General features: G+C 36.5%; 1 protein-coding gene and 1 long non-coding RNA gene across 3 annotated transcripts in view; one reads left to right on the top strand and one right to left on the bottom strand.

Moving 5' to 3' along the window:
- garnl3 (GTPase activating Rap/RanGAP domain like 3) overlaps positions 1–5963 on the bottom strand; it is a 141408-nt gene extending 135445 nt beyond the window's left edge. For both annotated transcript variants that reach the window (XM_006640646.3, XM_015366920.2), the window contains exon 1: positions 5483–5963. In XM_006640646.3, coding sequence (XP_006640709.3) covers positions 5483–5586 — 104 coding nt within the window. In that variant the 5' untranslated portion in view covers positions 5587–5963. The remainder of the gene's footprint in view (positions 1–5482) is intronic.
- Positions 1–18503, top strand: part of LOC138224941 (uncharacterized) — a 212181-nt gene that overhangs the window by 113800 nt on the left and 79878 nt on the right. The gene's annotated exons all lie outside the window — the stretch shown is intronic.

The following is an 18503-nucleotide window of genomic DNA, read 5'->3' on the forward strand; positions in this document are numbered from 1 at the left end:
TGTTTCAGGTCTAGGTCTGTCAAATCAATTTCAGATCCTCAGGTTATCATGAGCTTCAGATACACAAATAGTATTTAATACGAGTATGCCTGAATTGTTCTTTACTTAAATTAAAAAAAAATCAGTTCCAGGAATAAACCAAGATGGAATTTTCCTCACAAGGTACAATCACTACACATGTACCAACAAATCTACTGACGTTATGGTGTGAAATTCTTCATCTTCATGTTTAATGTTTATAGGTCCGTTCATTCATTGTATTTAATATATTTGCTTTTAACTTAATTAAATTCCATTAATAACACAGTGGTCAGTCCAGACACATACTGGTAGGTTAATTGCCTTCTGGGGAAAACTGGCCCTGGTGTGAGTGTGTGCACGTCGGTGTTTGTGTGTGCCCTGTGATTGACTGGCATCCTGTCCAGGGTATACCTGTATACTGGCTTGTGCCCCTTGCTTGCCAAAACAAGCTCCGGCTTTCCCACAGCTCTGTATTGGATTAAGTGGTTTGAAATGGATGGCTGGAAATTCCATTAATTACTAAGCACTGTAGGCGCCTATGGAGAATTCAGCATTTGAAGCTCTCTGCACGATTTGAGTACACTACGCATTTAGGTATCTTCTCCAGAATTCTTAACATGCAGTGATTATGAAAATAATAAAAAAGAGATACTCCATTTATACTGACTGACCAGTATAATGTAATGACATTAAAATGTATTGTATTTTAAATATAGTTTATGTGAAAATGCACTAGGTATATGTGTAAAAGCATGTATAGTTTATACTATCTCAAGCAAAATCAAATCCATTATCTGTAGGATGATGAGATTTGATCCGTATGTATGGAAAAATAAATGATCTTTACATATATTTGATTTTATCGTTAAGCTACAAAACCTTTGCCAAAAGCATTTAACATGAACAGAACCAATTAGGTTCTCTCGTACAGTAATTTAATGTTGGGTGCCAATTTAATTTGGCTGTGCTGCAAGACGGTAACCAGCTTTTATTAAAATAATTGTTAAATCAATACAGTGAACATCCAAAGAATCTTATCATTCCGTTTATGTATGTTTTTAAAAAATCGTGATTTTGGATGCTAACTAAAAGTTGGTGAGATTAATTGATCATTCATAGCTGACCATGATCAACTCAAGTGCCTCTGACTACGTTTAAAATCACCTCATTAGAGAGAGAGCTGTCTGGGCACGGGTCATGAAGTGATTTAACATGCTACATCAAGAAATAAAGGAAACAGTATGCTCTTCTCATCAAGAAAATAACACCTACTTGCCATCAGTATATTGGGAGCTAGACTAAGAAAGCTCACTATCAGGTGTGTTCATAGATGACAATGTCTAACCCAATAGCGAAATGCAGTTCATCAATGATAGGCCGCGATTTGGGTCAAAAGTAAGTTTGATTTGGATCAAAGTAATCAGCAAGATCAATAAGAATGTCCAAGTTTAATGGTCTAGACAGGAGAACACGATCCCTTTAGAACTCCATCTGTACTGACTGATGGCAGCCTATTTGCATGGCACTATATTGACCAAGGCCGAAGACCTAACCTTCTGTGGGTTTGTCCTGATGTGACAGCATTCCAACAGGACAACAAGCGTCCTCCTGCTGTTTGTGACAGTGACATTCCTGTGAGATGGAAATGTGACATTTATGCTCATCAGAACTGAGCCCATTGAAGGACATGTCGCACAGGGCTCAGAGACCAGTGGAACAGGCACGTGCTTGTCCAGAATCTATGAGAGAGTATCTGACAAGACAGCATCCGCACTCTTGTGCAAAGCACGTGGAACACTGCTACAACTTGGAATGCTCACAGCAGTGACCACACACACTACTAGCCTGTGTCTGTGCCCTAGTGGTCACCCCTTTTGATGACAAATATAAATCATCATAGTGAGTTTACCTATGTCATGTCTGGTAATTTAGATGTCAATGGACCTGCAACAATTAAAACTATTTTCCTGGTGATAGCCTGAATTTGACCCTGAATCTGTTGGTGTACAGATATACATTTCTTTTGATGTTCACTATATTGTGTTGTAATCCACACTTATACTATTACAGCATTTTTAACATCACTTGCCCTGTTAAACGTTGTACACTTAACATTATTAAGAGTCACGTTAAAGTCAAATCCAGATATCTGAAGTCAAATCCAGGTATCTAAAGAAGACATTAAAACTACATATGCCATTTTCTGACAGAAAATGTTGACTTTTTCCCAATACAGTATTTGCATGAAAAAAAAATGCCTGAAATAAATGTTGTGGTCTATAACCTGCCTGCAAATGTCTGGCCCAATTAGTAGCTGTATCGATTTATCCATTTTGAGATACATAACCACCCCACCACACCCTGTCCCACTACTGCACACATGCATATGGGATTACTCAGGCCTTGAAATTAAACAGAGTACTGTATAAACATACCACTCAAATTTCTCTGCGGCGCAGAATTCCTGCAAATACTGCCGATTAAAGAACGCAGTGAATGGGGTGATTTTTCCATCAACATACTGTATATGAATGGAAAAGTATTTGAGCATATGCTTTATATTGACCGATATTACATTAATATGGATTTTTCTATTTTTCCTGCTTCTGCAGGAAACAGATTTTTTTCCATCTTATCTCACAGGAGGTTCACAGCATAATGCTCACAACCAACAATCATTACTCTTCACACAACAGGACTTGCTTGAGTTTAGTGCTTTTTTTTCATAGTACTGTATATGATTTCAGGAACCAGAGCAAAACTTGTCAGACATTTCTTGTCTGCTTTTAACAAAGCTTGGCATTTTCTGTTCACAGTTGTATATTTTAACAGATTATACAGTACTACCTTCTTGTTTCCATGGCGTGAACATTGATTTTTTTATAGCAATTTTTGACAACACAATGCAATGACAGAATCCAGTACCGGTTTTTCTTTAAAAAACAAATAAAGTGACAAGGTCATGGCAGTACAACTGAACAAATATGACAGTCACAAAGAAGTCAGTTTAAATAAGTTACACTTATTTCAAGCATTTCTGAAATGTCAAGAATAATTGCAATACATTTCAATCAGGGTGGGACAAAAAATATTTTTCCCTGAAAATTTCAAAGGTGTCCATTTCATGCCAAGACATTTTAAGTGTTATTTTGTGTTAATTTTCAAAAGGCTACCCTATCTCCCAAAGCCAGCACTGAAAAGGTCACCTCTTTTCATATAAAACAATGCTTTTTGAATATTTTTGCTGCATGGAGTTTCTTCATAGGGAAATCATAGAAGGGTTATCAGATGTACAAAACTTTCTGTAGGATGAAAGGGACTATTTTAAATAGAAATAGCAGTATAGAATAGTGGTTTGGAGCTCCAGACTTTCAGTTGGAGTTTCATGTTTGAGTCTCTGTTGAAAAACTACTGTTTTACACCTGAACAATGTATTACACCTCAAGTTCAGTGATTCTCCACATTGCATGAACAAATAAATCTACAACAGATTTTAAGTGGGAAGTCATATATTTACGATCTACTCAGTACTGCACAAAGCAGCCTGACTAGGAAACAGTACTGTACACTACAAACACTACATTGTGTACTCAGACCTCATCTCTCAATAAAATAAACTTTCTGATAGTGATTACTCATTTTTTTATCATGCCTTTGAACTCTTCCTTCTCTGACCTATCTGTATTTACTCTTGACTCATACTTCCTTAGGCCATCGTTTACGTCAAGTGTGAATGTTTGTGAGGATTACATTTTCAGTGTTTTTTCTTAAATTCCAGACCTGCACTCAATAGACAACTTATTAACTGCATCGAGATTTTAGAGACGCTCATGGTTATTTCTACAGATTGGTCATGTAGGGGTAGCAGCCAATGTCGTGATCTCCCTCGTCTTGCACCATTTCTGTTCACTGGCGTTACTTACTACGCAGGAAAAATAGTATACAGTAAATGCAAATACAGGCACATTGTTTAGAAGTGGATTTAAAAAACGATGTGTGTAGGGCTATGCTTCCATCTAGTGGCAATTCACAAAGACCATCTCGTAAACGAAGGAGCTCATTGACTTCAGGTGAACCACGTCTTTTGATTCAGCAGTAAAAATATTCCGAAATGTTTCTAAATCGGGAACTATATATTGTTTTATGAAACATGTTGAATATAAGAATATGTGTAGTCTCATAGCATAACGTGGGGTTATGAAATAAAACTAAATTGTATTTCACTCCTACACTGACTTTCGACTAGTAAAACTAAGAGATTTGCACACTACAGGTTGAATCAATTTTAATTTTCCTGTTGCGATAGTAAAATTCAATGACACCAACATACTATGGAGCTTCACTTAACTGCATATGGAACATAACTATTAAAGAGAAACCATATACAGTAGAATTAGTCTATCTTCTGTCAGAGATTTTTGTTTGCGGAAAATTATAAATCATAGTTTGATAGCTCTACTTACATAACAATGTATACTGTACGTCCATTTTTCTTTCCAGAAAAATGTATCTTTGGGTCGGTGCACCTTTTTTACGGCATGTTACACTTGCTCTACGTAGCTGAACAAATCCCTCTGCACCTCGCACCTGTGCAACGCGTTTCCATTTGATATGCCAGCTCAAATCTTCACTTAGTATGTTGTAACAGTAGGAATAAATTAGACAGGTTTAAGATTCCATGCACAGACTACTCAAGACGTTTGCCCGAGTCCCCTAAGAGTATTAATGCACAAAGACCAGGCCTCCGTTCTGAGCTATTTAGGTTAATATGAGAAAGCTGTGAAGTGCTTTCAATGAGACAAGTAGCATATACTGTTTCGTATTCAGTAACAGAATGTGTCATGTGAAGGAATAATTAGGTTTTTGTTTTCCCATTTCACGAGTCCTGCTTCATTTAACCTATAATAGTTTATCATTTAAAAACTTAAATATTGCAATAATGGTAAATATACTGTTTAGCAAATGTAGCCTCTAACAGGGTCGATATCGAAACAATCGTTGTATTGTAGTATTTTATAAATCGGGTACTTAAGCTTACCACGTTTATGAGAACAGTTATACTGTATTTTTACAGGGCACTGTATACTGTGGTGCCGAACTTTCACTGAAAAACAGTAAATGCAGTGTCAATTATGAATAAAAACTTAAATGTCTAAGTATTTTAGCTTTAGCCTAAGATGTTGAAATGCGCCAAGAGCAACAATCTTACCGCTATTAATGCGGAAAGTCTGTTCAGTTCAAGTCAATAATGTTGACATTGATTGAGCATCTTAAAAAGACCCCCACCTCCTCTCCCTACAGCAGACTGAGCTTTCCTGGTTGACTACCGCAGTACTAGTTATTCAGAGTGGCTTGTGGCAGAGAAAATTTTGAGTAACTGTTGTGCAACACAGTCATAACACTAGTTTTCAGGTAGAGCAAAAATGGTGCGGAACAAAGACAAGCGAAACCCATACTGTACCTCGTTATCTCAAAACTGCACCCTTTCCTCAGCAGGACCGCTCTCTTCCTCATGATGCTAGAGGATTTGTCCCTGGCGAGGTATATATTAATATCCGAATTCATGAGTGCCGACAGTCCAGTTAAAGAAACTCCGTCAAGAAAATTACAGTCCCAGGCAAAGCGTTGGTATAACAGCACAGCGCTGCACAAATGCCTGCAAAGGAACAGAGAACAGAAAAAAATGTACTGTACCACACACAAAAAAAAGGCAAAAGTCACCCGCAGACTTTGTCTTTCTCGTCCAAAAAAAAAATAACTAGATGTCTTGCACCATGGTGGTAGGTGTACTGACGAGAAACTCCATCTAGGCAGGGTGATGTTCGTTTCTTTAATGAAGGGAGGTCATGGTAACCTGCACCTGTCCCTGTGCAATTCCAGGTTTTCAAAAAAAAGTACCGACCTGAAATCTAGTCAGCTTTACAGTCAGAGCTCTATAGTAGTCAGTGATATACCACTCCTTCAGGCTCTGTCGAGAGTCCGCGGGGTCCTAACGTCTACCAAAACAGTATGTTGATCTGGACAGAGTTGTGAGAGAGAGAGAGCAAAAACCGGCAAGAGAAGCAAAGCTGAAAATTACTTGCTCATGGTCATTAATAAATGGGCGGGGACACAAATACATGTAGAAATTAAATTACGTATGGGTGGATTCTAGTTTAGTGTTAAGACTGCTATTTCGCATCTCCATGACTTTTCATAAAATACCGCCGCATCTGATACATGAATTGTACTGTATAATAAGTCAATTTTAAACGATATCATTTATCTCATAACACTCGCGAAGAAGAGTGCGTATGTTCAGTTCATGCTAACTTGTAAATCCAGCAGGCACACAGGCATAGTTTTTATGCTGTCGATGCGTACTTTTCCAAAATGCCCTCAAAGTACAATAACTAAGTACTGTATAGTGTATGATGTCATTTTTTTCTCAACGATTTCATTATTTAAAACTTTGCGGGTTAGTTTTTAGCGTCCCCTGTAACTGGATGAGGCAGTTTGGAGAATGGATGGATGGATGGTCTAGGAAGTAAATCTAGCACAGATTTATGGACAGACATCGACTAAATCTCAGTTTAACCTGCAGTGGGTACGTTTCTAGTACACATATCTATTCTCATTGTGAATCATGACCTAATGGTATATACATTGTCACCAATGAGCGGAACATGTATGTCGTTTGAATAACCAAGCCATCTTGGTCTCTCCATACATAATCTGAAAAGTGGTCCAAGTACGGAGCACTATTTTGAAATAGTGTTACTGTAAATTGTGCAGCCTTAAAATGCACCATACAGTAGTAGTGCCACCATGTCCTGGCGCGCAACAGCAGTTTTGTGTTTTACAGTGCATTGTGCGCCATGTTTATCCTAGCATTAAAATTCCAAATACAGCATAACTAGGTTTGGTGAACACGTCAATTATGTTTTGTAACGCTACTGTTGTTGAATAATTTGGTTTGTGAGAAGCATGTCTGTAGAAGCTGTGGATTCTGATACGATGGATTTGACCCTGAAATAGATAAAGCGGTTAAAAATGGATGGATGGATTTCTACAGGATTCTATTATCCCTTAATACAAATCTGCTTATTCCTGGTAAGGGTCGCGACAACCAGGTGACTTATGCTGGGAGGGATTCCATTATAAATGTGTTAATGACTAAAATAAACGTTTGGTTCCTTTCTTTTTTCTAGATCAATTTGAGGTGCAAAGCGCATTGTTTCACATTGCTTCACAGTTGACAGCGTATTTCGCGAAATAGGCAATTTAATTTAAAACAGTTGAGTTATTTACAGTAAATGCGATACAGCACTTCAATCAATCATCTACTCCACATTTTAACAGGTAAATCCTACACGACGACGTCTTAGAGAGCACAGCTCTCACAAACGTACTCCATAGCGCAAACCATTTTACGGGAAGCACAAAGGAAAAAAATGCTTTAGAGCAGTACAGTATAGTGATTAGTTGATGAGAGCTCGTCAGTTCAGAGGATTCTAAATTGCGCACGGATTCGTACAGTCAGCAAATTGAGCGTAAAAGCCCAGTGGGTTAGAATGTGTTTATAACCATCAATCAGGACCGCTTTCTCTGGAATACAAAAATCTCATTAAACTGTGAATATAATACACGTATTGCCTAATTTGTTAGAATTTATCTCCCTTTCGTAATCCGGCATTATATACTGTATTATACATCCTGTATAAAACAATGGGAAAACATGGCATAATGACAGATAAATGTAACCTGAAGGTGAGCTGTTATTCTGTTTCCAGTAGAAGAAAAGCTAAATATATATATATGAGCAGCTAACACAGCAATTCACTAATAAAATGCAAATTGTTTATTTGCCAACACAATGTAAAAAAAGAACAGTAGTTTGCATTAAATCAAGATTTTACCCTTTCTCCAGTCATAATTTCCAGGCCTCCTGCTTTTTGCATCTAATTTATTGGAAAGCCACCATAAAAAAAATAGGATTTTGAATTGAATTCGGGCCTACAGTATGTTGATATGGTAGACATGCTGTAAGTAGTATTCCAGAAAGAAAAGCGTGGTTAGAGTGACCCCTTCTGGACAGAGTTGATGGTGCATATAGGTAATGTAGGGGAAAACAAACCATTTGTACAAATGAGTTTGCAGTAACGTTTTCTTACATTTCTGGGGTACCTAGTTTGATTATCAGTGCTGCTAACTTCATGCCCAAAGGCAAATGGTAAGGTTATCATAAATAACCCAATTGTCAAATAATACAGTATTCACTTAGCTCAGAGTTATACTGTAGTTTCTATTATTTTCTCACTAAAGAGTATAAATTTAACTTTCTTCAAAGCAGGACAAATTTAAAAAAATAAACCACGAGACTGTCTCTTCACAAGCATACATCTCAATACAGATCAATAACAAAGTCTGCCTGGAAATACACAGTTTGCAAATGTCAGCTGATGAGAGTAGAGATTAATTCCTTCATCTTCAAAAATATTATGCATGTGGGTTAAGCAATTACTGACCTTTCAAAAGGCTTTTCTACAGTAACCAGACTAATGCGTTTCTGTTAAATACAATTTTTCACGAAGCAGTATTTTTGATTGTAAGCACCATTGTTTAAATATTTCTTTACATTTAAAAGCTTTTTCTGAATAATTGCAGTTAACCAACATTTTTAATCTTCTAACTCTGTTTTAAATAGTAAGAGTTTTTGAGATTGAATGTCTTTTCAAAAATGTATTTTCCATAATGAGACAATTTCTATCCTCTTTTCTACTAATACTGCATAATATACATATACAATATTGCCAGTCAGTTACCATTGGTGATTGGTCAGTTACCATTGGTGAGCAATTGTTACTCTTTATGTAAGAATTGCAGTTGTCAGTTACATTTGATTTTTTGTTACAATTTCAAAACAGAAGTAAATGACTTGAAAAGTAACACAATATAACAACAACACAAATCAATCATGTAAATTCACAATTGCATATGTTTTTTTTTAATGCTGATCTTCACGTTGATAACACAAAATATTAATTCAATCTTTATCTGTAGGAGTTATTCTGTCATTTTTTTTCAAGTTATACAATTATGTAATAGAATAAGTCTATGCATGTCTGAAACATTACTGTGGATTTTGGAAAATAGTGCTTAGAACAGAACTGTAATCCAGGGATTTATTTTAATCACAAATTTAAATTTGTCTACATTTGAGATTTACACTGAATTGTTTTAATGTCTAAATTTGTAGAATGTGGGAATTGATACCTCTGGGTGGATGTAACAGAAATCTGCAGCTCCTTAAAAAGTTTTCAATACATGTTATTTAGTAGTGCTCTCTTTGGAAAACGAACAAAAAAAATAATTATTTGATTGGATATGCATTAGGTGTCAACCATTAAAGCAAGTCTCATAGACCAAAACTAAAATACCCCTTCTTATGTCATGGGTGGCCAGCTAGCATTGCTAAACAAACAGTAAAATAAATGACAGTTCATAAGCACGTCAGTATACAGTAGAAAAAAGCAGTTGGTTGTTGTTTAAAGGCAGTATTGGTCATGGAAAAGTCCACTTCACAGAGATGGGGAAACCTCCGTCTTGGATAAAAAGGACTGTTTGGAAGTAAAACCATTGTTGTTAATATGGCTTATGCTCATCCATGATTAATATCACTGTTTTTTTTTCCATCAAGATAGTAAATGAAAAATCTTAAACTTCCTAAGGTTATGCATTACAGGAAACGCATTTTCTATGCATTATAATATTGTCTTCATTACTGAATACAGAATCTTGTGGTTGCTCTGCAGGAGAAGATACTTTAGGCATAAAAAAATTCAGTATCTATTTCCTGCCAGTGACATTGCAGCAAATACATGACTCATTCATATTTAATCACACAGTTTATCAAATACAAGCCCAAACAGAGAGTGTGCCTCACAGAAACCTACCCCATAGCAGATGAGCTGGATTTTGAATAGTTTACAGAAAGCTATAGAGGGCTCTTAGGTGGTAAATCAATGTAAGGGGCTCTAGAGACAAAATAATTATTGACTTTCTTATGTGATCTGACAGACTCGATTACAGATTAATTCAAAGCCTGCATGAAACACAAGGGAGCAGGGAGCAGAAAGACATACATATACTGTATAGTGAGGATGCAGAACGTCTGATCCAAGAAAGTGTTAAAAAAAGCTGCTTGATTGTGTGATCTGTGGTTTAAAACGATCTGGGTGAGCAGGACACCTTTTCCTTGCCTTGGAAAGATGTGCTTCAGACCTTTCACCAAAGGTGCTGACCCTTTTCAACAGAAGGATGGAGCAATAAAGAAGGTGAGAGAGTGGAAAATGATGGAACAGCAGCTCAGGGTTTTGTATTGCTGCTCTGTGTTAGAGGTAAATGCCAAACCTGTTGTTTTTTCTGAAATATACATCATATATATAAGAAAAAAAAAGGTGTCTATGTCAACACAGAATTTTAATCTAGACAATGTGGGAAACCAATAAATAAAGGAAGCAGAATCTTAGGATATGTAAGGATAAAGATATGTAGGATATGTTAAATCTACTCAATACATGATTTAAAACCTCATTTAGAATATTATGAAGAATTGTGGTCTCCACATTACAAAAAAAAAGATATAACTCCTCTTGAGTCAGTGTAGTGAAGAGCATCTCAGATATATTCCACCGACAGGCTAAAAAGTTCAGTTCTTTCAGCCCATCAATGTAGGGCATTCCTTTAACCCCTGAAAATTCCTGGTCACTCTTCTCTGGACTAATTCCAGAGCAACTATATCTGTTTTGTCACAATATTCCTGTCACGGTCTTGTTAGTATGTTGTAGAATTTCGCCATAACATTCCTTGATTTAACTTCTGTGGTTATAACCTTATATCTTAGAGTATGGATGCTTCCAAGCACTGCTTAGAACATGTAAATGATGGGTGAAGATAAACACCTAAATTGTTTTTATAAGTGCCTTCTTCACGCTCTTGAGTTTCCTATTTTGTGTCTGTAATTTATGATAAGACTCTGTACTTTTCCAGATTAAATGTCATTGGCCAGGTGGTGGTTCAATCACAGATTCTATGTATTTTGAATTACCTTTGCAGATTCTACAAATGTCACTAGTGTACTACCTACACTAGAATCTAGATCACTGATATGAACAGTGATGGCCCTAATACAGACCCCTGTGTCATTTATCAGTTATGTACTGTCTGTTAACCAGATCTCAAACCATTGCACAACTGTCTTAATGCCCAATGACAGCAAATTTAGAATATTCTTTAATTTCTGAGGGCTCCTATCAGACGTCGTCTGAAAATCTAAATAAACCATAATGTATACGGTGTTTGTGTTCATTGCTGTTATTGTTTTTCAAAGAACAAGTTACTGTATATAACAGTAGGCTGAATAATTTATAATAACTCAGTTTGGTTCTAGCAATCAAAAAAGCTGGATAGGTTACAAACAAAAGCCGTTCATCCCTTCTTATGTTTTTAGATTCAGTGAATTAATAATCAGCAGCCTGTTGACCCCCAGCAGAATCCAAAAAGCTTATATCGGTTTAATCAGGAAGTTGGCATTTATCTTTTAACCTAAGGTGTGGTCCTATCACCCAGTACTACTTCTTATTTTAGGATCCAGCCTATTCTTTCCCCAACATTACTGAAACAATTGACATGATTGTTTTGTAATGCAAGATAACCCTGCTTCTCTATAATTTGCATTGTTAATACAGATCCCTGTGTCATTTATCCCTTATACTGTATACTCTCTCTGTTTTCTATCCCTTAAGCAGATCAAACCATTGCACAACTGTCTTAATGCCAAATGTCTGTAATTTTAGAATATTTTAATGAGGAATTTTATCATGATCATTTTAACAATATGTATTTTTTCAAATAAACAGGTTTCTCTATTCTTAATTAATTTTCCAATTGTATAAAGGAAATCAGAGCAAAGCTTTTGAAGCTAGAAAAACAAAGCTGAGCAGTGCAGGGTCTTGTATAGTAGCAGTCTTTTTCAACATAATAAGAAGTCTTCATTCTTGGAGGATGTCTGATTTAGATTTTAAATACATTTCATTCTGAAGTAAGTTGTAAAGCAGAAAAATGTGTAGGTTTTGACAAAGTGAATGATTACCTTCATTAAGGGTGGTTTGGCTCTTTTTACATTTTTAAACATGTTCCCATTCATTCTTCACTCATAAATGTAAGTATAGATTACCCCTAATTTTCTGTGCACATGGTGGACAGCAATTGTATTGACTTGAGACAAAACAGCAGACATTTTATGTTAATGGTAATATTGCCTAAATAAAAAATCGTCTGTAGTAAAAAAAAAGTTCTAAAGCTTGTTTAAAATGTATTGTATGTGCTACCTAATAACACATTTTCCTCTGTAAAAATTTTCAAAAGCTGGAATCTGTTAACATTGCATTTGTTGTACGTTTAGAATTTTTCTCTGGCATACTGAACTACAAATGGAGAGGTATTTTTAGATGTTTTGTCAGGCTTTGTCTATGGGTAATGAATCACAAGGTATGAGTAAATAATGAATGGAAACAATAGTACTGTATTTGCATCACTGTCATGGATTTATGAGATAAGTAATTAAGATATGATTTTCATTCATCTGATTTGGTTAGTACAATGTCTAAAAATCTCTAGAGCGATGAGGTAGTGTCTAATTAAAGTTTAATCCAATTCCTCTGAGGCGTGCCATTTGTTTTTCAGTTTTCTCACATTATTTCAATGATTTAGTTTTTGCGTTTATTTTTCTCCTGTGGTGGTGCACCTCATCTAAACAATAATTAACCTAAACATTTACCCTTCCACTGCTACTAAGAGCAATTAATAAGGATGCTCTTCAAACTGCAAGTCCCATGTGATCTCCTTATCAGTGCTACGTTTGTGCTGACCTAGATTCTATCCTAAATGAATCATAATCATGTAAATTAGTGTCGTGTCTTCCTCAAATATTTATAAATGCCTGGGAGTATTTCACATAGCTTCTCCATGGTTTTCAGGTGATGCTAAATAATCTCCATGATCATTGAAACTAAAATTGTTAGGGAGATTCTTTTCTTCCCTTTCCCAAAATTGCTCCTTTTATAACCAAGATAGAAAGAAACCCTCTTTGCTGCAGAATGTACCCATACAAAGGACCACTGTGACAGGTGCCTGTTGTGGTAGGCAGCCCTGATACCAGAGCAATGACCCCCAGTCGATTTGGTAGCTTCCTGTAAAATCATCCCCAATCCTTAATTTGCTCTATTAATCAAATAATTGGTTCACATATGTACCAGGGTCTCATGAATCCCCAAGGCGTCATGCAAAGTATTTCCACCACTGCACAGACAGATGAAAAGAAAGATTAAGGAAAAACACTTCTATTCAGAAGGTCTCTAAAAAATAAAAAGCTTTTATGTGGAAGCAGTAGCATCCTCAGTTTTTACAACAGTGGTTATTGGCCTCTGAAAAAGCCACATGAGGTCAATAATACTTCAAGGGTAAGCGTGATTATATTGCAGCAGTCAATCGGTTGAAATACCAGTGGTTTGTCAGGCTCAGCATTTTGTTGGCTGTTTTGGACACAGTCTGCATTGAAAGCCAAATAAAGGGCTGAAGGGCTTTAGCTTGTGACTGCAAAAGTAATTTTATTTGTGGGGGGTCCATGCCTGCATCTATTGGAAAGAATACTACTTTACTGATGAAGCAGCTTATAATATGCATTGCTAGAACTTATACAGTTGAATAGAAATATTAGTGCAGTACATTATGAACATAATGTAATATGCATTCTCACTTTATTTGGGTATTTCTGAGTTTAAAATGGAATTTTCCACAGAGGAAATGCCCTTTTTACTTTTGTACTCTATCCATGACCATAACTTGAGGTTTGTGACACACACATGAGTGGTTTACCTGGCTGATGAAGAATGCAATTTAATGAGCTTCAATAGGTAGTTCTAGACAGATGTGATATTCATTAGGGAGATGGCAGGTTACATAGTGGCAGATGAATCATATACTGTGACAGTCTACCTGACAGTTTCACAGATCGCTCGGCAAAAAAATGTCTAAAGATTCAAAGTGACTTATAACGTGTATCTACATATTTCCTTTCCCAGCTCCATCTTTGACTTTGATTTCATAATAAAATACACCTCAAGTCCATACTAGACCTGTCAATGGCATTTTCTTGCAAAGAAATTGCAGAAGAGGTCGGCCTCAATATTTTAACTGTTCTTGTTTCTAAAACGTGGTATCAAAAAGAGATAGAAAAAGTTCTGGTTTTAATTTGAACACTAATCCAAGGGTGTAGCACATGTACAAATGGATTGCTTATGCGTTTATGATTGCTGTGGGTGTTTTGAGACATTTTGTTCAATCCACATACTGGCACAGATGTCTATACTGCTGGCAGCAACGCGCGCACTTGCAGATATGTCAGCAGATGAGGAGAGAAAGGAAGAGTGGACAGAGGGCTTGCCAGCTACTGCAACAGATTGGAGCTCCAAATTACTGTCAGAAATGGCCTGAGAACACTGTGGCTACGTAAGACCATGGAAAGCAATTGCAGCTCTGTGCAGAAACTATGCTCTTTCATCAAATGTGATTTTAGTCTGTATTCAATTCAATTCAATTTATTTTTATATAGCACCTTTCTCAACAAGGTTGCCCAAAGGCACTTAACAATGCATGTGACCATGCATGTTGTGAATACAGAACAGAAAAGACCAGAAGACAACGAAGGAGAGTAACCAAAAACTCCTTACTTAGGAGAAAAAAAATCTCTAGGGGTCCAAGGTCACCTGGCTGCCCAACCCCTTTGGGCATACTAACATTATACAATTAAAAGAAGAAATAAATGAATGAAGGTATTAATCCATCCATAATGTCTTCTGTATGTCAGTACTCCATGCAGATCTCTGTAGACCAGCAAAATCCTCCTAAACACTAGCTATATCCATGATATCCCTCTTGGATCCATATTTGGATTCATGTTTAATTGTATCAAATGAAACATTTATAAGAAGAAGACGCTGTTGGCATGCACATAATGAGGTGTTGAATGTCAAAAGTATTTCCCATTTCACCTCCTTGCATTTTAAATTGTTTAGACTTCCCCTCCACATAGGTAATTTTCCACCATTAACTCAACAGCATACTAAAGGAAAGGGCTAACTGGCAGGAATACTGCATAAATGGATTAGAGGAAGGTTCCTCTGTTTTATCTCTGACAAGCCAGCCAGATGAGCAGCAGAAGTTGGCAGCAGTTTATTTTTAGACACATGTATACCAAGCCGTCCTGCAGGAGCTCCATTGGCTTAGCATCTGGAAATACAGTGGGTCAATGTATGACACACAGCTCAGATTAGAGCAGAAAACCTTGAGCAATCCTAGCCATGTGGAAATAGGCATTATCATTCAGAAAGACAATGCTTTGTCTTGCTGTAAGAATGGGTGGGGCACAGGTTTCAAAATGTGGTTAACATAGCACTGGGCAGTGAGATTACCATCTCCAACAACAAACTGATTACTGAGGTTATCAGTAATGTTACTACCCTCCACACCCACAGCCCTATTTCATCACAATCAAAACAATTTGGTTTCTGTACATGAACATCAATGAGTTTTTAATGGTTTCTACCCTATACTTATATATCTCCAAGTGAGATCCAGATCCAGGAATCTTCAGACAAAATATTCTTTTGCCAGCATCCATACAGTTCTTGTCCATGATGATGCACACTCTACAATAATGGCCAGGTAACACTGTGCTATGTTACGATTCTAGGGTCCATAAATGAGTTTTTTATAGAGCTTCAATTCTGCACAGTTGTGTTAGCATTTTTAAATGGGATGGATGGAACCCGATTACCCTACTGTAATGTGCAATGTGACACATACTGTAATTTGTGACAATGGACTTTTTTCACTGAGCTGTGGCATTGTGTTACTCAAATCTTTTTCATTTTGCACATCACATGTACTTGGCTCATTTAATGCCATTTAATGTCTGTGATGTTTTCATATTCAAAAGAATGACAAGGTTGGGTGATAACACAGGTTTTAATATCGTTTACAGGACTAGCTGTCATCATACCCTCAGACAGGTGGATTGGTTGGTATTGAGTACAATAATTCAGCTGAGAAAACATTTGCATTTCTAAAGTATACTTTAGCATTGTGAATAATCTGCCCACATATCCTGAATGTCTGAGTATACCACTGAGCAAAATGAGTTGATTTCAGTGACAGTGCAGCAGCAGTGTAGTGTAGCTTACACTGTCAAGACAAGTACTTTCTTTCTCAAAGTGAAACTGATTGGTGCTGTAGGTACAGTATATGCACTGAATACAACTGTGGAAAATGTATCATATTTCAAACAATATACTGTATATTAACTTAGTAAATGGTACAACTGACACAGTTAAGAAAAAATATTTTAATTGCACTAAAGTCTGTATCTCAAGTCACCGTTTGTCATTTTTCCTGCGGACATAAAATACTGTAAGAGATTTTGTTACAGTAAAAGGAGATGCAGGGAGTTCACAAGTCTGCTACTATGTGTGGTCTTTGATGCCTCTTTACAGTTTACAACACCAGATATCCAACTTTCAACTCTACAATTATAATTCATTCTTTTCCCCTTCATATTTTTCCTAATTATTTTAATTAGTGAAGATGGTAATTACACAATGCCCTAGATCATTGTCCTTGATTATGATTGTTTTTTAGGTTACTAATCATGCTATAATCAATTGAAGCACCATGAGTCTGTTCAACCAGAAATGTCTGCTCTCACAGACCCAATAGCAGAGAACCTATCCCTTTGTACTGTAGCTGAAATTTATTTTTACTTGTAGTAAACCTCAGGTCAAATAGGAAATGTGTTCCTATTATCTTTTATACATTTTCTAACATCTTTGTAGTATCAAGTTAATATTGTTGATAATTTGCCCGGACTCCCTAATTGTTTTTTTAAATTGAACTGGCTGGTTTAATGCAGCAAAGGTAGACGAGTTAATGTGCAGTGCGCTAATGGTTTTGCATACATCAGTCAATGGCTGTGTTCTTAAATTCTTGTTAGAAGGGTTCTTGTTAGAATTTGCTGGGATTAAAAATGTATATTTATAAGTACAGTATTTACTCTCTATACACTGTACATAGACTATATACGGTATCCATCCATATCTAGATACAATATTTATCCATCACCATTTAGTCTCCTATTCTGGTGAGGAGTGTGTTAAACTGAAGCAAGCACAGCGATTCCAGTACAGTACAGTAGTCAGTACATTACAGTACATTGTGTCAGATTTTCACTCTTCATTTATTTGTTTGCTATACTGCCCAAGCATAATCAATCAATTATGAACATGTCCAGTAATTAAGAAGCAGAACCCTTTTCCACCTTGCTCTGACCTTCATTAGGGAAAGGGAAAAAATTGTGAGGGGACATCACTTCCACCTAAGAAAATGAAACTATAGAGAGAGGAAAACTTCTCTCCATCTCCACACATGAGGAGGCATAACAAATCTCAGAGCCACAGAAAAAGAGACAAATTTAGAAGACCCAATCAAAAATGCATGCCTTTGGGAAGCAAAATAAAACTGAAGCCTTTGGTGAAAACCTGTGTGAATTCCCTAACAGATAGCCAAGTGGTGGAATGAAACCTAAAACCCAGAAGCTGTATGACAGCAGTCCTAAAGCTTCACTTCACTATGCAGTCAGAAAATACAGTATAAATATAGTTTGAGATCTAATACAACCATCATGAAAAATGCCTGTGACCGTGTGCTACTTTGATTACAAATCAAGGACATGCCTCTGAGTATGAAAATGTATGTGAAGGATCATCTGATTATTACAGCACAAACAAAATATCAAAACCCCTGACCATTTTTTATCATTCTCATGTGAAGAACACTTAATTACTGAGCCCTGCTGCCTCAGTCACATATAAATTCTCCTTTTAATGAAGTTATAGGAACTGTTTTCTCAGCAACCATCAAACCCCTGAACAAGATTACTGCTCACTTGAAGGCGGCTTAAGTTTGCATTTCAATTTCACTTCCTTAGGGGAGACTAATGTATTTTGAAAGCTTTAACCCTGACAGTCTTAAACATCATCCCATGCTGATGTAGGCCCCTTACTTGGTCAATAATCAAGTACTCTTCAAGAGCAGTTTTAGTTTACAGCTGTTAGCAGGGATGAACCACGTCAAAGACTGCTAATTCTATGCAAAATAATTTGAGATGCTGCGCCACTTTTTACATAGCCTTATTTATGCTAATGAAATAGCTGAGGAAAACTAAAAACAAACGTCACATGACCATGAAGGAAGTACAGCACAGCACAACATTTTTCAAAATGAACTGCTTCACATTGTGCTAATCGCTCACTTTCACAGCAGTAGAAAATCCCTTCACATTTCTTAAATCACTACAGAGCCCTCTTGCTCTTCAATTGAAAACGCTC

This window comes from Lepisosteus oculatus, chromosome 24 (genome assembly GCF_040954835.1).
Source record: "Lepisosteus oculatus isolate fLepOcu1 chromosome 24, fLepOcu1.hap2, whole genome shotgun sequence".
In the NCBI taxonomy this organism is placed as follows: domain Eukaryota; kingdom Metazoa; phylum Chordata; class Actinopteri; order Semionotiformes; family Lepisosteidae; genus Lepisosteus; species Lepisosteus oculatus.